The sequence below is a fragment of the Monodelphis domestica genome, chromosome 4 (assembly GCF_027887165.1).
Source record: "Monodelphis domestica isolate mMonDom1 chromosome 4, mMonDom1.pri, whole genome shotgun sequence".
In the NCBI taxonomy this organism is placed as follows: domain Eukaryota; kingdom Metazoa; phylum Chordata; class Mammalia; order Didelphimorphia; family Didelphidae; genus Monodelphis; species Monodelphis domestica.
This window is the reverse complement of record NC_077230.1, coordinates 323,614,164-323,635,303: the sequence shown is the minus strand read 5'-3', so window position 1 is coordinate 323,635,303 and position 21,140 is coordinate 323,614,164. Positions and strand designations below refer to the sequence as shown.

Sequence of the window (21,140 nt, the reverse complement as noted above, 5' to 3'; positions counted from 1 at the left end):
ACAGTAACATAAAAATAAGTGAATAGGTCAATGCTTTTTTATAAGATTTACATCAGAAAATGTTTTTTAAAAAGAATATGAATGTATTATTCAATTTCAATACCATTATGATAGAAATAACTTTGAAAACCTTCTGAAGTGTTTGCAAGTTTTTACTAGGAAAAAATAACTGGATTTTGTTTCTCAATTCCATCTTAGTAAAGCTCTCCCCTCAGAATTTGAAAGTTTACAAGGATATAAGCTTCTATTTTTTACTTCCATATCAGCATCTTATCCTGAAATCTTACCATTTTTCAGTAACATCCATAACAGTGATGTCAGTACTTTGAATTGAAAGATATCTCAGTCATAGAATTAAAGATGTCTTCCAGGTAAGCCAATCAATGGGCAAAATCCTTCCTTTCAAAGTGCTGCAAGAATGGGTTTTTCTTTTTTATTCAGAAGTGAACCTTTTACTCTTAATTCAAATAAACAGTTCAAAACTCCTCTTTTTCTAGAAAGACAGTGAACTTCTATGCAGTAGAGAATCACTTCTTAGTCTGCTCTTATTTCTTAATGAGACCTAAAAATAAAACAATTCATAGATCTGCTTCTGATAAAGTTAGTGACTTGTATGGCTATCCTGTCAGGGTTCTTTGAAGAGTCTTGTTACCAGTGCATATTTGTATAAAAAGCAATGAGGGACAGTGACATGAGAAGCTTCTTTTACAAATAGGTACCAAAACTAGATCTGTGTAAAGAGAATAACACTTTTCTTTTCACTCAAAGTTTTGTTGTTTTGTTTGTTTTGTTTGGGGGGGAGAGTACAATTTTCCCAATACGATCAGTGGCCTTAGTTCTTTCGAAAAGAGACTCCCACAATAAGATTTCTTCTTTTATGGCATCAGTATTCACAAAGGGAACAAAAACAAGGAGCTAGCTACATTGAGAGATGTTTGCAGTTTTATCCAGTTGTTCTATTGAAGGGAAATGGCAGTATGGATACCATAATGACTAATCCAAAATATAACAACAAGTACCAACTATTCTTCAATGAATCACACTGTATGGTAATGGAACTTCTCCCGGTTTTATTTTGTTTTTCTCTTCCAGTCCACAGATCAGCTTGACCATTTCTGGTGTACATGACTTTACTAAAATCTCTCCAATAGTTCAATTATATAAACAACCATATAAGATGCTTCAAGAAAAGGTTTTTTTTTGTTTTTTTTCCCCCCTTTTGAAATGGTAAACCAAGTTTTGGCTGTGTTCCAATATTCTCTAACTGATATTTCTTCACATGAAAAAGACCTTGTTCTCTAGATATGAGGTGATTTCTCCATTTTGGTGTCTTTATATTTCTATTTGCAAGAATTTTTCCATGTAGAAAATATTAGGACTTTTGTTTCCCATCTGACTCTTTAAGATAAGTGAAACCAAATAATTCATAGTCTTTGTGAAACTTTTTTTTCTTAAACATTTCAATATAAACTGGGGCCTTAAATATAAACTTAATGATGCTAAAATGAGATATTTGATTTTTTTAAAAATTAATATTATTAAATGGCTTTAAATAATTTGATAAATCTTCAGAGAAACAAATAATTTGATGTTAAGTGTAAAATGTTAAAGACATTTATAGGACAAGAAAGTAGAATAAGGCAAGTTTGACAATTTTCTGAGGTTTTAATTCTCTTCATGGCTTTTACTCTTCCAATAGACAGTATCCAGTAAGTAGCAGCCTTCTTGGAATCCAGCCATTGTGACAAATACAAACACATTGTGACAAACACAACTTTCCATGCCTTTCTAGTGATAATGTTTCTTATTTCTAACACTGCAGTTTTCCCCATGAAATTCTTTTTAAAATGCATGATTTTTAATGGAATAATAATACATGAATAACACTATTACTACACACTAAATGTTCGTGCCTTTACTTCATAACATAGACGTTCTACAAAAAGGGAGTACCAATTGAAAAATAAATGTAACAGTTAATACTTTGGCCCACACTGCCTAAAGGCCAGGTATGTTATATTGTGCCCCTTCCCAGGAACCTTAAAGGTTTCTGGAGATGTCTAGTCTCAGCTACTGGCTCTATCCTCCTCCATCAGTGGTGTTCAGATTCCCCTTGTTTCCTAGTTTCATTTAACCACCTAAATTTTAATTAGCTTTTACAAAGAAATATTTGCTTTAAAGCAAGAATAAGCACAAAAAACAATCTTCCTAACATCTGGGGGCATAATTTTCCCCTGTTATATTAAAAACAAAAACAAAGCAAAAGCATTAGTAATTCTATTTTCCTCTTATCCACCATTTTGTGAAGTTAAGTTTTGAATTCTTGTCACCTGATTTCTGGGATATTGAAAAAATATTCCCAACCTCCCCATTGTTATCTGATTTGAAAGTCAACCAATAAGAAATAATGTGATTCTATCCCTACATTTTTCTTTTTCACTACCATCAGCCTATAATAACTAAAGAAACCAAGGTTCAGAGTCCTTGACTCCCAAGAACTTTGGATATAATTTCTTTCTTTTTTTTAAAAAACCCAAATCTTCCACATTAAAATCAATACTGTGTATTGGTTCCAAGGCAGAAGAGTGGTAAGGGCTAGGCAATGGGGATTAAGTGACTTGCCCAAGGTCACACAACTAGGAAGTGTTGGAGGCCAGATTTGAACATAGCTACTGAACTACCTAGCTGCCCCTGATAGAATTTATTTCTACAAATGCATACATTGCTAGAAAAATAGTTGTTTGGAGGTAATTGCTTGATGCTTTTATTCCATTTTAACAATCATGGCAATCACAAAGGAATAGAAACTTTGAGTCTCCATGTAGCAACTGGACCTTTGCTGAGGAACACTAAACGGGCACTCTGGTAAGATTTTCTTCTAATGGATTTCCTCAGCAAAGTACCAGCCATCTCTGGACCATCACATCATCCCAAACCACATCTACAAAGTACTTCCTTTGAGGTGAGTGGTCCCTGGTTGCCACAGGTATTGACTTTAGTAGTCCAATGGATACTACCCCCCTTTAAAGTTCTTATTGGCTTGGGAACAGGGAAAGCCTCCCTTTCAGAAGATAATGAATAAGGATAGAGCCTTAAGAGAGTCTCAACAGAGGCGTAACATTAAAAAAAAATTAACTCTTATCTTAGAATTGGTCCTAAGGCAGAAGAGCGGTGAGGTTTAGGCAATTGGGGTTAAGTGACTTAGTGACTTAGTGACTTGTCCAGGGTCACAGGAAGTGTCTGAGGCCAACTTTGAACCTAAGACTTCCTATTTCTAGGCCTGGCTCTCTAACCTCTGAACCACCCAGCTGCCTCGCTATAGCATTCTTAGGAAACCACTCTGGGAGATTAGAAGGAAAACTTTACCAGGAATTTTCTGATGTAAACTTTATCAGTTCTTCCAAATTTAATTTTACTTTTTTTAAAAGTTGCTCCCTAAGCTTCTCTCTTTCAGTCAAGAAAATTAATCCTAGGCAGTTCCTAAATTTAAACTGCAAACCCATTTTTTTTTCTTTAATCAGTGAAATCACCTTCCTCCCTTGCACTAAAACAATAAATCTGTCACTCTCCAGGGAAAGAGTAGTAAAAGGTTTTGATGTTTCCATACAAGTTTCACAAAGGCTTTCCCCCCTCATTTTCTCCTAAAATAAGTTCTACAGAATAGTAACCCCTCATTTATTTTATTATCATTATATTAATTAATATACCCCTTAATATTGTTATTGATTCTCATAATATATTCCCTCATTTATAAAAACATTCAAACTTAGAAATTTACAATAGAGAACCTATAGTTCAGTTAGTCTCTAATTAGTTTATAAAGCTATATAACTACTTTTCCCTCAGTCTGTAGGAATTTATGGAATCATAAACTAATTAGAGACTAACTTTGTAACTGAAATATAATGTTATAATAGAACTTAGTAAACTAGATCATGCATTTGTAGGAGCCTCAAAGGCAACAATATTGCAATTGATTGATATTGTGAAATAGAAACTTGTACTAAATTGTAAAGGAAAAATTCATTGGAATGAAGATTAGTTCTACAGAGAGTCTAAGATGTGATTGGGAAATAAAGACTAGATGAATTAGGCAAAGAGAAGAAAGCAAGAAAAGGATCAGATTAGAATATGAAGAAAACAGGGCAAATACTGTTATGAAGGACTTTAATCAAAGTTCACTGGAGGGATATCTAAAGAAAGGAAGGGAGAAAATTTAAGCAGGTAGAGATGAGAGGAGAATGGGGAGAGAGCTAAAGAAATTTGAAGTCTGTTTGCCTTAATAGTGTGAATAGAGGGTTTGAAAGTAGTTTTGAGTTTTGGAAAAGAGAGCTTACTGAGATAAAAAGAATATGAGATGGGGCAGGTGGGTGACTTTAGTGGATTGAGAGCCAGGCTCAGAGATGAGAGGTCCTGGGTTCAAATGTAACCTCAGGCACTTCCTGGTTTTGTGACCCTGGGCAAGTCACTTAATCCCCATTGCCTAGCCCTTACTGCTCTTTTGCCTTGGAACCAAAACACAGTAAAATGGAAGATGTGTTGTTTTTTTTTTAACAGTATGAAAATATTATGTTGTTATTTTTTATCATGTGAAAACTAGTAATAAATTTTCAACATGAACATTTGAGCATAGCATACCAAAATTGTACCCTTAAAGAACCATTAAGAGGGTATATTTCAGTAGTTATATGAGGAAAATAAAATTTTTATGGACCCTAAAAAAGGGGAATGAGAATGTAAGATTGCTGCATTAAATCTTTGGCAGTAGACTAACTGAAGGAAGCAGATGCTGTAGTGGGGAATGACAGTTGTAAATGACCCTTGGAAAAAATTGATATTCTATGTGATACCACTTGTACAGATAGATCCAGATATGATTGAATATATTCTAGTTTCATCTTAAGGGAGTTGTGTTTGCCTGCTAGGATGATTGTAATATTTGACTCTTTATAGTATATCAGGCCTTAATGGAAAGACACTTAATATTTGGCATTAAGGCATTATATTTGTTGTTGTTCAGTTGTTTCAATCTTCTGACTTTTCATTATTCCATTTGGGATTTTCTTGGCAAAGATATTGGAATGGTTTGCCATTTCCTTCTCCAGCTAATTTTAGAGATGAGGAAACTGAGGCAGAGTTAAGTGGCTTGTCCAAGGTCACACAGCTAGCATCTGAAATCACATTTGAATTCAGGTTTTCCTGATTCCAGGCCTCGTACTCTATTCACTATACCACCTAGTTGCCCAGGCAATATGTTTAGAAACTGCAAAAGTAAGTTTCGTTAAAGGTATGATTGAATTAAAATTATTCTGTATTAGTCTTGAATGCAATCAACATAAAGTGATCAAATTAATGAAAATCCTAATATTCTTTTAGTTTTTAATAAGTGACCACCATGTAATTATTTTTATAGCATGCTAGTTTTCTCTCTCTTTAAGGTTGTTTTTGTTGTATGAACTTGAGTTCCTGGATGTTTCCTACAATGAAATTACTTCTATTCCAAATGCAATCGAGTCTCTCAGGTATTTAAAAAAGCAATAAATAAAAATAAAGTTCATGTATTTCAAACATATGTTTAGTCATAACACAGAATTGTTCTTTGGGGGAGAATTTAATTCCTATAATATATTTAAGTCATAATTTAATAGCAAGTAAAAATAGAATCCATAAAGTATTAATTCAGGAAGAATATAAATTATAATTTCTCTATGGTATAGTAAGCAATCAATAAACATTTATAAAGTGCCTTCTGTGTGGCAGGCACTGTGTTAAGCACTAGAAAAAAAGAAGACAAGATTTTCCAAAACTATTTGAAAAAGAATCTTAGTGATTACCTAACGATATCCAGTTTCCTTTTTTCCATATTTAAATACTAATAATGGGAACTTTTTTCAAAGAATGCTCTCTTGAGATAGGGGAACCTAAGAATAACAGGCTCTAAGTGAAAGTGCAAGAATTTATAAAAGAGACATAATTGATCATAATGTACCTTTTTTTTTTTTTAAGTTTCTTGGTATCTAATGCATGAAGCGAAATCGGGCTAGTCCAATTTGATTTTTACATTTTCTCTATGTATAATTCTCCCAAATGTTTTTCTGTTTGCTTCCAAAAAAGGGAAAAGTGGTTTTGTGCACAAGAAAATTGAAATAAGTGAGCTTTTTTTTTCTTAAAGAAAATTAGTAATGTCGATTATCTTTTAACCAGGGGAAAAGGAATTTTCAGAAGCAATTGCCACAGTATAAACAAGTATAAGGAAAGGACCTTTTTGCTGATGAGGCCAGGGTATCCTGATTTTACTGAACTTAAGAGCTTATCCCTTAAATGTTTTAATTAATTTCATTTTTAGAGAGACAATGAAGTATTTTCCTGGCTAAAATATGGCATGGCATCAAAGCTATGGGGTTTTGCTACTGACAAAGATATACCTGAAAAAAAGGAGAAGAATGTAGCTTATATGGGTGAAGAACAATAGCCTTTTCTTACTTATGGTTCTCGCTCAAATTTATTTGCCTACTAAGTCTCTAACTCTACATTAGATAGTTGTTTGTGACAAAAGACTGTGATTTTTACTCTAGCCATAGAAATCATGAAGAAATAATTTAATTTTCATGTGAGGTAACTTTGCCTGACTTGTTTAAAGAAGTGGATATAGCCTGGCTGTGACTAAACAGTTGTCCAATTGTAGATATTGAGGAAAAAAGCTTTTAGTCACAATCTCTTAGTGTACTGCGGGTGACAGGTAGGAAGTAGCCCTGTAGAGATGAAGTCCAAAAAATCCAGTGGGATAAAGCGTTGTCCAATAAAGTCTACAAGAGCAGTAGGAAGATATTTCCAGTGGATAGTGGAGGAGCCCAAAAGACAACAAGAAGCAAATGATGATGCCTAGACCCAGGCCAGGAAGAAGCAGTGATTTCACTATTAGATATCAGAAGACCTACAGGATTGGGCATGTAAGTTGCCCACCGTACATGTTCCCAACATGTATGCTCCCTTGTGAGTGCTCTTTATTTGTGTCCATTTTTCCCATTGGTGGTGTGGGTATTTGTGGGAGAGTGCCCAAAGTTTAGGGGAAAGATGTTCTGTTACTATTCTTCTCACCATGCATATAAATTGCACAAATGCCCTTTAAAGTAAGTATATGATGATCTTTTTCTACAGCTCTCTTAACACTTTGAATGTTGATGGGAATGAATTGTATTATTTGCCACCTGGAATTTTGAAACTTCACCTGGAGACCTTCATTGTAGAGAATAATTTCATACACCCTTTGTTGTGGAAAGAGAGCTGTAAAAATTATGTTCAAAGCCTCAAGGATCTGGCTCTCTTGGCCTTTTCCTTCCACCAACTAGAGAAAGTTTATAAGGAGCTCCCACCTGGAATTACGGAACAACTTGTCAGGTAAGCAAACTATGGAAACTTTTTATTGATGACCATTATTTTTCTATTTTATTCTCAAGCAAAATATTCAGTATAGTGGAAAGAACACTTCATTTGGAATCAAATGATCTGTATTTGAATCCAGTTCTTCCACTATGTTACTAGTGTGACCTTTGGTGAATTACTTGATCTCTGGGTGCTCATGTTTCATCTATAAAATGAAAATGTTGGGTTTCACTAAGTGATTTCTATTAGGTGCTCTTATTAGACCCAGATGAACAGTGTATAATGCTGTCAAGGGGAGAAAGCCTTCCTTTAGCTCTTTTCCTCCATTATTTCATGAATCATGACTTATTCTGTATATAAACTGGAAATTACTTAACTAGCTGGCAGACATTATACAATTGCCAGTTAAAATTTCTATTGAGTCTCTGAAGACATAACAGACAGTGGTGGATTTGGTCTATGGGAGCCATTTTTCTGTGGGATATTGCAAAGAAATTTGTACCTCTTTGATCCAGAAGGATCTGGTAATGAAATAAGCATATGTGTAGAAAGCTACCCTCTCACTTTCAGGGCAAATTAAACTCACTACCAGACCTTGACAAACCCATAAAGGACTTTTGATCTATAGCTTTCTGATAAAAGCTAGTATTTCCCCAATCAGTCAATTAAATTATTAAATACTTAATTATTAAGTATTTTCACATGCCAGGTAATAATATATAACTCTTTTAAATTGTCAGTCTTTATCAACCATATGAAATAGGTATTGAACCAAATTGACTCCCATGTTATAAGAGTAACGAATCCAACTACCTTCCATGAATCTGACCCAAGTTTCCTTCCTAGATAACACAGCAACACTGAAAAATTTGAATGGATGAAGGGGGATAAAGGATAGGGAAAGAAAAAAAAGTAAAGACCAGTTAAGCCTGGAAAGTTATGAAGGAGTGATATGATAAACAGGGACCAGAGGGGACTTCAAGGTCAGACTGCCAAGGGAGGAAGGATGATGGAAAGACCATAGACCAATTGCATCAGAATCTCTGCAGATGGTCAGTGGAAGGAAAGATACTGGGGGTCAGTGGTCATTAGAATGAACAGAATGCATTGTTATACCCAAGCAAATAGGAATGAACAGCAATTAGCGAAGTAGGTTCAGGTATACTAGGGTATAACCAATTAGAATCTGAAGACAAAATGTGATCAAACATCTGGAAGATGGGGGATGTGTTTGGCTCCCCCCCCCCAAGTCCTTTGAGATCCCTTGCAGCTGTAGCTCTATGGTCCTATGATTGATATGCTACAATATAAGCTAATAGGCTTATATACAACTACAGCATAGAATGTTACTGTGATTCAAATAATTGAAAAAGTTTAAGATAAAGCAAGTACTACTTGGGACTCATTCCCCCTCTGTGGGAGATGAACGATGGTGTAAACTACAGCAGAATAGACTAAATTACACACATGCCAGGCATGCCACGGACTTTTCTGTATTTTATTGAATAGCAGTAGCTATTCAGAAAGAAAAGTAGAAGTGGAAATGTCTACAGAGAATCAGCTTGGTGCTTTTTACAAGGCTAATTGTTCCCTGATATAGAGAGCCTTGTGATTGAACTCTTAGGGTTCCTAAGCGGAGAGACAACTGCTAACACCTAGATTAGGATTATTAGTAGATTTAGCCTACTGTTAAGGGCAAGGCTTCCTGGATAGTCCCAATCCTTATTGGCATAAATTGGGAAGGTTTTAGAAAAACTGTTGAAACCATTGCCACCATCCAGAAATAGGCTGGGATGGTATTGTTGTCATAGTCATTTAATAGGTGAAGAAACAAAGATTTAGCAATTTGTCTAAACTCTGCTGGAATGAGAAGGAATCCTAACTAGGCTTTATTATAGACCTTTTTCAAAAGATGGGTCACTTTTTTGAGTTGTAGGTCATCCTAGCCTATAAAATTAGGGCCTAGGGCAGAGATGAGCAACCTTTTGGAGATGGAGTGCCAGGCCTTGTCCCCCCCCCCAACCCCTCAACCCCGCAACCAAATGCTGTGCCCAGGTCCCCCCCACCCCATTCTGTGTCCCTTCCCCCACTGAGAGCTCAACTCCCACTGCTTCTTCTCCCCGTCCCCTCTTACTCCACCCAGGGGAGGGAGGAAACACTCCCATTGGACTGCTGGGCAGGGGGGCTGCCAATGCAGCCAGGCTTGGGGAGAGGGAGAGGGAGAGTCTCAGGGCACAAGTGCTCTACTCTATTCCCCTCTAAGTTATGTGTATCCCCTCCAACCTAGCCTCTCTCCAAAATGGAAACTGAGGGGACCTTGAAAATTTCAAAGTACACCCTCTTTAGCCAGTATGCAAGGAACCAGGAGCCATTTCAAATGCAATGCTTTATTGAGAGAGAAAGAGAGAAAAAGGTGGCCAGGAAAAAAAAAAACAAAGAAAGCCCCAGCTTACAGGAAAACCCCTTATTTATAGGGAAATATAGTTTAAATTACATCATCCTAACACATCCACCCCATCACAAGCCAAGAATCCTCTGAATTAACTTTTTATAGCAAATGGTCAAGGGTTGAAGTCAGGTTTTAATCTGGATGCAGGGCTGCTTGGGAGATCCTACCTCTGAAAAGCCACTATTTTCCCCTCATGCAAGAGACCCCTTTGAATGCAAATTGGTTGCTTCTGATAGTGAAGTCATCAGTAGTTTCTGTCTCACTCAGGCCAGGTAATGAAGAGGCCTTTATATTTGGAATGGGGTGGGGAAGTCTTGTCATCCAGGGATTCTGTCTGGAAGAGAACCTGCTTACTACCTCCTCCTGGGGATAGGCAGAGGGACTTTACTCTGGGGAACTCTGTGCTGTAGGGATGGGCACACTGGGTCCTCAGCATGCGTTCCCACAGAGAGGTCTCTGCATGCCATCCCCAGCACACGTGCCATAGGTTCACCATCATGGGTCTAGGCTGTTCTAGGGCTTATGAATTATCAGTTACATTACTGGGAAACTAGTACACAGGTAGCAGGGAGAGAACACATATTCTGGCCCTGGAATTGTTCTAAAATAAGACAATATATGCAAGAGTTAGCCTAAAATTGACCAGTGCAGAGAGGAATGCCCAGTAATTCTATTGACACCATTTCATCTAGATTCCCTAGAGTACAATAAATCTGTAAAATACCGGTCTTTCACTTTTCTTCTTTGGGAATGAAAATGAGAAAAACCTCTAATCTGAATGACTTCTAAACTTCTAGCCTCTTAAAGATACTGCTTAGCTTTGATCACATCTAGCACATAGGTAGAGGTATGCAAAGTAGACATGTTGAATAGAAATGATAGAGAAACACACTAAGAAACTTTTCAATATTAAAAAAAAATTCTTTGCAGTAATTATCTGTGTTAATGGTCAGATATCGAATATATAGGAAACTAAGATAACATTTTAAGACCCATTATGTTCCAGGCACTGTATAATATACTTTTCCACAGTTTATCTCATCTGATCTTCACATATAAGAGGTAGGTACTATTATCCCCATTTTACAGTTGAGGAAACTGAAGTAAAGGTTAAGTGACTTGCCTAGGTTTACATACATAGTAGTCTTAGGCCAGATTTGAAATCAAGTTTTCCTAACTCCAGACCCAACATTCTATCTATTGTGTCACCTGGCTACCTTTAGAAAGCAAAGTAGCTGTCCACCAGCTGAGGAGTGGTTAAACAAAATTTACCTGAACATAATGAATTGTATTGCATGGTAATAAAACATACAGAGAAACATGGGAAGACTTATCCAGACAGACTCAAATTGACATAGGTAGGTCAACAATATACACAGCAACTTATCTTCTCATTTTAGCTGCATTGATAATCAAAATTGTTAATTTTGCTTTCTGTGATTCTCTCATTCTCATTTGGTCATTGACTCTTCTCTTAGCCATATATCTGGCAGTTACTTTTTTCCTTAACTCTCTAATTTATTTATGATTTCACCCTGTTTGTCTAAGTAATATACTCATCTAGAGCTTGTCTTGATCTATGGTGTGGAATGTCAATTTAGGCCTAATTTCTGCCAGTCTTCTTTCCCATTTCTTCAATAGTTTTTTTTGTTTTTATTTATAATGAGTTCTGAAACAGCTAGGAAGCACAGTGGATAGAATGCCAGGCCTGGAGTCAAGAGGACCTGAGTTCAAATGTGACCTCAGACATTTCCTAGCTATGTGCTCCTGGGCAAGTCATTTAACCCTGATTGCCTAGCCCTTGCAGTTCTTCTATCTTAGAACTGTTACTAAGACAGAAAGATAAACGTTAAAACAAAAAAGACAGATAGTGAGTTCTTGTCCTAATGATTGGAATTTTGGGATCAAATACAAGGGAATTGTTCTCAGTTGCTTCTTTATACTATGTATTTAATTTGTCCCACCAATCATCTTCGCTTTTTCTTAACCAGTTGTATAAGTATATTGACCACTCTTGGCCTCAAAGGAGAAAAACTTTTCTTTGCAGGTGTGTGTGTGGAGGGTCATGTGCATAGAAAATCACATACATTTTAAAATTAATTTGATATTTTGGTTAGTTTTGCTGAAATGCTTTTTTCAAACCCTTTCTTTTTTTCCCTTTGTTACCTTTCTGAGTAGAGGATATATTTGTTTGTACAAATCCTTTTTTTAAAAAATAATATTTTATTTGATCATTTCCAAGCATTATTCATTAAAGACAAAGATCATTTTCTTTTCCTCCCCCCCACCCCCCATAGCCGACGCGTGATTCCACTGGGTGTCACAAGTGTTCTTGATTCGAACCCATTTCTATGTTGTCAATATTTGCATTAGAGTTTCGTTTAGGGTTAGAGGATATATTTGAAAATGAATATAATGTAAAAACAGGAAGACATGAAAAATTTTAAGTATAAAATACATGTTTGTGAATATGCATGGCTTTAATATTAAAAATTCTAGTCTTCATGGCAGATATGTATTTAATTTGTAAAGAATAGAATTACAGTGAGAGTTCTGTCATTCAGTAGCCATTAACAGCAGACAGGAGCCACAGATTTCAAATGTAGGAGGTTGATATTTTAAAAACTTTTCTAAAACATATAAATTCCTTGTCATCACTTTGCTTTTTTTTTTTTATACTACTGTATGTTGCAGTCTTGACTTCTCATTATGACATGGAAAATATCTGAATGTCTCCACTGAAATAAGCAAGAGCACAAACTCATAAGATAAGAATTAGAGCTAATAGGAACTTGTCTGGCATTATTTGGCTCACCCAGGCCATGGTGCTGATTGGAGGCATTCCATTAATGATTTAAAAAGCATAAGTAGCTTTTTAGGCTTAAGGAGCAAGGGCAGATAAGCTAAATGCTTTTTTTGGTGGGGAAGGGAGAATTTTACATAAACTAATATCATGAATATTGTTTTATATGTGAAGAATTGTTATTCTTATGGGGGCTTTTGTTGCTATTGACCAGTGTGTTCTCATAGGTGGGAGACCTGGAAAGTTTCATCTGTGTATACTTGCTGAGTGTTTGTATTTGGTAAAAGAGTTTTGTTGGGATTTTTTGTTTGGTTTTGGGTATTTAAAAAAATACTTGACTAATTAATTCATTCTATCCTGGTTGTGAATCTGGTCTTTGGGAGCTGTAGTTGGGTCACCAAGATAGGACCCAACAGATCATTTAGTCCAAACCTCTAATTTTTCAGACAAAGGAACCAATCTGGAAAAATGATGCTAGCAGTATCACTGTTCAAGCCCTGGTCTTTGGACTATAAATCAACCCACTTCACTTTCCATTACCCATTGTTGCATCCCATTTTTAAACTAATCACATAGTTAGGATAGATTATACTTTTTGTTTCTTTTGTTAGCTTAAAATAACATTATGATAATAGATAACAACAGTTAACAGCTATCATAGAGTACTGAACATTTGCAAAGCACTTTACACATTTTTATTTAATCTTCACAATAATCCTGGGAGGGAGGTGCTATTATTTTCTCCATTTTACAGATGAGGAAACTGAAGCTAAGGGAAATTAAGACACTTGTCCAGGGATATGCAGCTAGTAAGTTTCTGAGGCAGTATTTGAACGCAGCCCCTCCTGACTCCAAGCCCAGCCTTTTATCCATTATGCCACCTATCAATAATATAGAATGCTATGGCTATTGATATTTATGTTGCTTATGTAAAACAAAGGCTGCCAAAAAATGATTTATGGCTAGTACAAAGCACAGTGCCTTATGGATAGTAGATGCTGAATAAATATGTCATTGAAGTGAATTGTATATAATATCTGTCAGGGTGCCCTAGACACTGAAAAAGAGGGGGGAAGATGGGGAAAGAGACAGGGGAGAGAGAGGGAAGAAGAAAGAGGGAGAGGGAGAGGAAGAAGGAGAGAGAAAAAGGGAGAGGGAGATGGGGAGGGAGAAGAGGAGGGAGAGAAGGGAAAGAGGAAGGAAAAGAGGGGGGGACAAGAGGGAGAGTGTGTGTATGTATTTGTGTAAGAGAGAAACAGAGAGACAGAGAGACAAACAGACAGAGAAGAAACAGGCAAATCAAAAGGCTGACCTTGAATCAGTTTCTTGTTGTTTGACAGATGAACATCGCTCATAAACTATTGAGAACATGGCTCATCACCCCAATTGTACCAAGGGAACATGCTGCTGGTTTCTTTACCCAGATGATAGTCCTACAGAGCATAAGAACTCTGTTATTGTTCGATTATTTCAGTCATGTCTGACCCTTCATACCCCCATTTGGGGTTTTCTTGGCAAAGATATTGGAGTGGTTTGCTATTTCCTTCTCCAGATCATTTTATAGATGAGGAAACTGAGGCAAACAGGGTTAAAAGTGACTTGCCCAGGGTCATGCAGCTAGTAAGTGTCTGAAGTCACATTTGAACTCAGGGAGAGGAGCTTTCCAAAATCTGGGCCTGGCACTCTATCCACTGGGCCTCCTTGTTGCCCCAGCTTGCCCATAAGAACTCACACATAGGTAAGAAATGTCACATATTAACATAACTAAACTGTTTCTCTTTTGCAAAAATCCCAGCTGATCCTTCATTTTTCCTTATGGTATAGTGGGATGAATAGCAGTCATGCAGAGAGGGACCCTGGGTTGAAATCTTACCTCTGATGCGGACTTTATCTATGAGACCTTGTACAAATTCCCTCACTTCCCTGTGCCCCTTCTTCTTCATCAGTAAAACAAGCCTTTTAGTTCATGATCTGCCAACTTTGTATTCTAGCCACTGGATCTGCAAAAAGCCTAGTTGAAAGCTCAGTGCCAGCAATGGTTACCTTGCTTCTCCTATAAAAATTTGGGGGCTGGATGTAGACTTCAAAAGGACAGAAATTCTCAGGTATTCTCTCAGTACCATCAATAATGAAGCAGTCTTTCTAAATCATTGGTTTTGGTGTTAACTTTTCCATTTTGCTAACAAAGTCTGGAACTTGGGCCTTTGTTGCATTTTTAGTAGCAACACTGCCTTGGGGGTACTTACATCACTTTTACTTCTAATGAAAAAAAATGTTTTTTAAAGCCAGGGTCTAGGAAAAGACAAGAATATTCTAGAAAAAATAAGAAGTTTCTTCATTTTGCCTTTTTTCCATCACAAATTTTTTTTTGGAAAACTTATTTTGGCAAATAAAGAAGTTAAAAAGTTTCTTATAGCATCTAACACCAAATCACTATACTTCTGGTAGTGATTTGTAGCATTGATCCCTTTGTTTTCTTCAGTCCCCTAAAATCATGTTAAATTCTCAAATCTCTCCTGTGACACTTAAAAAAATAATCCTTACCTCCTTTCATAGGATCAATACTATTGGTTCCAAGGCAGAAAAGTGGCAAGGGCTAGGCATTTGAGGTTCAGTGACTTGCCCAGAGTCACACAGCTAGGAAGTATGTGAGGTCAAATTTGAACCCAGGGTCTGTTTCCAGGCCCAGATTTCTGGCTTTACTTACTAAGCCATCTAGCTATCCTTGTTTCTCTTTCTCTCATTACACTTTGCCCAGTACGTGGTAAATATTTGCAATAGTTAAAATTAAATTATAAGGCTAATAGAAGCTTTAATAATTTTATTATCTCAAAGTAGAGGTAGTAAAGAAGGAAATGTAGGAAAGAGGTAGAGAGTAGTCTAGCTTAATACCCTATTTTCTATTCTAATGGATTGAAACTCACCACCAACATGGGTTCCTTCAGGTTCCAAGCTCCAGCCAGAAGAGAGCGAGCAGTCCCCTTGTCTCACTTTATAAGTAGTTTTCTCCACCCACTAACTCTCCCACATCATATCTCAGGAACCAATCCTAGTTCCTTAATTTGCCTGGCACCACCCATGGGGGCAGTTCCTATGGGATCAGTATCCTGTCTTGTTGATTTCAATTTTCTTTCTCTGAGAGTCTGTCTATACCTGCACATCTCAGTGGTAAACGACCTCCAGGTCATTGATTGATGATGTCAAACAAAGAAACATAACAGGAAGAGAAATTCCTTTTCCACATATTTCATAAATGTTTATTTACTTGACTTGATTTCTGCCTTCTCATAGCTATTCCTTTGTTTAAGCCTAACCAATTCATTCCTGGATCCGCATATCAATCTCACATCTAGCTTCCTTAACTCTATACTCATTTAACTTCAGATTGGCCTACATAGCTAATAAAAATCTTTAACCAAAAACCTAAAAGTTGTAAGGACCCTCTAAGAGATGACTCGTTCAATTTTCTTCTTGCCTCTCATCTGTGTAGAAATCTATAATAATTACCCCATTCATTTATATCAAATCTAAATTCCTCTAATGAATTATATGCTTTGAAACCTTTCATCAATTGGTACTACCATTATTTCCCCTTCTGACTATCCAGCTTTCCATATTTCCTTTTATACCTTCCCTTAAACTGTCTATTCAGACCAACCCTGCTTTTTTATCCCTGTGTATTGTACCATTATGCCTACCCAGGAAAGATCAATGACCTGAAATGTGGCATCTTTGGCAATAACAGAGAGAAATGTTTAGTGAATTTTAGTAGCCAGAAGCCCATTGAATGACTATGATGTATTGTATTCAGTGATTTGGTTTCCTAAATGTGAAATGCTTATTGTGGATACCACTTAATTAGAAATTAATTGCAAACTGCTTTGTGATTTCTCCCATGTTGCTATTTTAAAATGATATTTAATTTTAACTCTGTTCTCTATTCACATGCACCTAGGTGGCCCAGCTTATAGAACTTCCTAAGTGAAGTTAGGAAGACCTGAATTCAAATCCAGCCTCAAACATTTACTAGTTGTGTGACCTTGGGCAAGCCACAATCTTTGTCTGCCTCAGATTCCTCAGAGGATAATAGTAGTCTGTATTTCCCTGGATTGTCATAAGGATTAAATGAGGTATCTGCAAAGGCCTTTGCAAGCCTTAAAGCAATTTAGAAATGCAGGTTATCATTCTTTTTATCTTTTCAACTATGTTATAAAATCACTGAAGTCAGGGAACATATATTTCATTCTTTTGCATTGTCTAAGGTACTTAAGAGCATCCTGAGTAGTAAACATTTGATAAATATCAAGTGATTTACTAATTTGATTTCTCTATTTCAGCTCTAATGTTTGTGACTGCTGCAGGGGTCCCATGTATGGCCAAGGACTTCGTATCATTCGACCTATTGATGCTTTTAATGTTTCAGTTATTCCTATCTTGTTTTGTGTCTGCTCTGTAAAATGCTATAATTATATACAGCGTAATGTAACAACTTCCGTAGATCCGGACCTATTTTGATATTGAGGCTATGACTTCATTAAGAAGACCGAAGTTATGCAGAAATCAGGAAATTTTGCAATCTACAGGTCTTCATAATATCTCTTCAAGAATCTAACTTTGGGGCAGTATCTTCAAATTATGGACCTTTTCACCTGAATCATCGTGATCCAGGAGTTGTACACAAATTTATGATGAATAGGAATCACTGGTTATTTCTCAAGGAAGAATTTGTAACAGTTGCTGGAAGATACAAAGACAAGGACAATTTTTTTTTCATTATGTGCTCTGCATAATAAGAAAAATGTATTGCAGTCTCTAACAATAAACATTTTCTGCATCTAATCTTTTTATCCATAACTTGGTTCTAAGTTAAGAAACAAGTATATGAAAGTGAAGAGTATGATTTATATTCATTACATTTTCAGTCTCTGAATATATGATCCCTCATCATGTTTAATTATTGTGGTAGAATATCTAAAAAATGAATCTGTCCAATGCTGTTTGCATACAAAGCAGAGAAGCCTGGCAATAGCCTCCTCTGTTCTGCTTCCTCAGGGCCTCAATTGATAGAGAGATTATCTTTAACTATAAGAAGAAAGTAACTTCCTTCCACTGTGGCAAGAGCATCACACCCAAGAGTCTTGGTCAACAGCTGATGATTCCAAGGAACACTGTAGGAGGGGAATTCCATGTCATTAAGGACCTCAGCCTTTGCTCTCTTTGTTAAAGGTGGAAAGTCCTGCCCATGAAGGTGTGACTGCCAAGTGTCCTAGTACCGTTTTAAGCACTGGGGATACAAAAAGAGGGTAAAGACAATCTCTGCCCTTAAGGAGCTCAGACTCTAATGGGGGAGACAATATGCAAATTAACATATACAAAGCAAATTATATACAGAATAAATTGGAGATAATTAATGGAAGGAAGGCACTGGAATTAGGAGGAATTGGGGAAGGCTTCCTATAGAAAATAGGATTGTAGTTGGGACTGAAAGGAATCCAGAGAGATAAATAGTTGTGTTCCAGGTATGGAGGACTACCAAAGAAAATGCCCAGACCTGAGAGCTGGAGGGACTTGTTTGTGGAACAGTCAGGAGGCCAGTGCCACAGGCCAGATCCAAGAGTTTGTGGTGGGAAGGGAATGAAGAATGAAAAGGAAGTAAAGGGCTAGGTGAGGAAGGGCTTTGAATGCTAAACAAAATATTTTGTATTTGCTCCTGGAAGCAGAAAGGAAACCACTGGAGTTTATTGAGAAAGTGGATGACAGAATCAAACTTGCCTTTTAGGAAAATCACTAATAGCTGAATGGAAGATGGATTGGTGTGGGGAAGAGAGCTGAGGTAGGCAGATGTACCAGCAGGCTGTACCAATACTCCAGACATGGGGTGATGATTGGTAGGAATGTTAGAGGAAAGAGAAGGGGTTGTATTCCAGAGATGGTGCAAAGAAAAAATTGACATGTCTTAGCAAAAGATTGGATAAGGGTGGCAGGGAGGGGAGTTGAGAGATGGTGAGGATTCCAGAATGACTCCTAAGTTATGAACCTATGGGACTAAGAGGATGTCTCTACAGTGATAGTGAAAGGATGGAAGGGTTTAGGAGGAAAAATTCCAAATTCTGTTTTGTACTGTTTAAAATTTGTACTGCATTGGTCAGCAACTTAGAGACATATGGAGGAGAAAGGAGTTCCCTATCAATCAGGCAAAGAGTTTGAACTCTTTGTCCTTGTTCTTTTTGGTGTACCACTCATGGAGATGAGGCTACAAGGTCCCAGCCCTACTCCCATTTAGAAATATATAGAATTAGGAGAAAAGGGTTTCCCTAACACTAAAATAAGAAATTCAGCGACCCAACCCCTACTTTCTCTGGAGAAGAAGATGGTAGCCCAGCTGCCTATTTCATCCTGCCCACAGAGATGTAGCTGCCAGGAAATATAGTCTCAATTTTGGATAAGTAGTCCATAAGCTAAAGAGAAGGAGTAAATGGCCCAGGCTTAGTCTATCTCCTTCTAAGAGGTTCAGTCAAATCCTGATTGAAAAGGATGTTTTCAAGAGTCATTACAGGAGACTTTATTAGTGGTGCATAGACACTTACCACTAACAGAAGCCAGTGGTGGATGTGAGCAAGGTCCAGAAGCCAGGCACAAGCAGCAAATGGAGAAAGAAGGAGAATAACCTGGTTGAAGGGTGGGTAGAAAGGGAGAAAGGTCCCATTCAGGTAATACCTGTGGAATAGAAGAGCTGATCTCCAAAAGATCAGCTGATAGTAGGAGACAACCATACCATACTGCCAAAGGAGATTAGCAGATTTCTTCATTGATAATGATTTGAGTCATATTTTAATAGGTATTTTGAAGGATACTCTCTCACTTATCTGCAGATGGTAAGGGCCTTTCTCCCTGCACATCATAAACAAAAACTTACCCAAATGCTAACCTCGAGCACATCAGACAGGGAAACAGTGCAGGGTAAGCAAAAACCCAGCCAATATTCTGACCTTGGCTGTCTCAGCAATGCTCTTAGATCAAGAAATAAGGTATGGGGATGGTCTCTTATAAGATGCACAGGGAAAGCCAAGGCTTGGGAGAGGGAGTCAGCAAGCCATCTAATAAGATTCCAAAGCAAATTAAAACAAATCAAGAGTTGTAATAGATGCCACTATTAGGAGATTTATGGTAACAGGGAGGTATTGTAGTGGTAACAACAGGAAATAAGTTAGGGGAAAGGCTGGATCTTGTGCTCCTCCCACACACACCACTTCCTGTTCCCTTTCCAACTGTTCCTCTCAGAAATGGTAGGTTTGAAGAGTTTTCTCAATAACTAATCCTACATTTTTAGATCTTTTAACTAAAAGGGTTTATTCTTTCAGATAGAGGAGGTAAGGAGAGGAAGGGGGGGAGAGAGAAATAGATTTCCCTAACTGCTATAATTTCCTCTTGGTTGGAGATTTCACAGTTGGTTTAATTCAAGAAATAAAGTTATTTTTTCTAAGAGGGGATGTTAACAGCAAAGGCTGGGTGAGTTCCTTCTGAGCTAAGCTCCAAAAATTCTTCTCAGTATTCTGTCAGATAAATGATCATTGACCAAGAGCAAGTCTGACTTCTAACTTCTTCCCAACAGTCAGAAAAGAAGAAGTGAGGTTCAAACAGCTGGACCTTCTTAACTGTTCTCCTCCAGATTCCATTGGAACTGTAGCCCATATCTTAGTTGATTGATGGTTCCCCAAAGTTCCAAGTTGCTTGCTTTTTTCTGCTGATCCATTTTGTGTTTCCATTTCATCAATTACAAACCCCCATTTTCTGATTTTTGGCAGAAATTACAACTGTATTTCTGCCAATGTCTTTTCCATACTTACCTTTTACTATATAAATACTTTTCCTAACTGTCTAAGCTATAATACTATACTATTTTAAAATTTTCCACAAACCCCCCAAATAAAAATCCTAGACTGTCTTTACTATTCTAAACTATCTAACCCTATTCTAATGTTTGGGATTAAGGAGAGTGGGATAGGTAATAGAAGTATAATACAGCAATTTGATTTTAAAAAAAGTAACCTATGCAAAAATTTAAATAGATTGTTAACAACAATATAACTTCCTTATTTCTTAATGACTATAGCTTGTTCTAAGTAAAGGGGTTTTATAAACAATAACTGTTTCTAACATTATTATGTAGCTTAACTTATATTAAAAATGCTATTCATCTGTCCCTAATTCACTTAGATTTTAAATCACTTCTCTAAATCTTGCCCTGTGTGTTGTTAGAATGTCAGTAACTTAACCTTATACTGTTAGATTGTTAGTTCCATTAGTATTTTACAAATGTACATAGTTTTGTCTATACAAATTTGACATATGTACAATTATGCTACATTTTGTATGTGAGTTCTGTTCAAAGTCATGCAGATAAAATGTCCTTTGTCTGTTTGAATTATTCACAGAAACTCACAATGATATTAGTATGAATTTTGTGTGTGTTCTAATTATGAAATGTTACCTACTCACCCAAGC

The 21,140-nt window shown here is 36.8% G+C and overlaps 1 protein-coding gene across 4 annotated transcripts in view; it reads left to right on the top strand.

Annotated features, from left to right (window-relative positions):
* Positions 1-21,140, top strand: part of LRRC63 (leucine rich repeat containing 63) — a 195,144-nt gene that overhangs the window by 34,045 nt on the left and 139,959 nt on the right. For 3 of the 4 annotated variants that reach the window (XM_056794875.1, XM_056794876.1, XM_056794874.1), the window contains exons 9-10: positions 5,439-5,522; positions 7,159-7,398. In XM_056794875.1, coding sequence (XP_056650853.1) covers positions 5,439-5,522; positions 7,159-7,398 — 324 coding nt within the window. Of the gene's footprint in view, positions 1-5,438; positions 5,523-7,158; positions 7,399-16,972; positions 17,475-21,140 lie in introns of those variants that run through there. The other variant, XM_007495441.3, reaches the window with a different exon arrangement.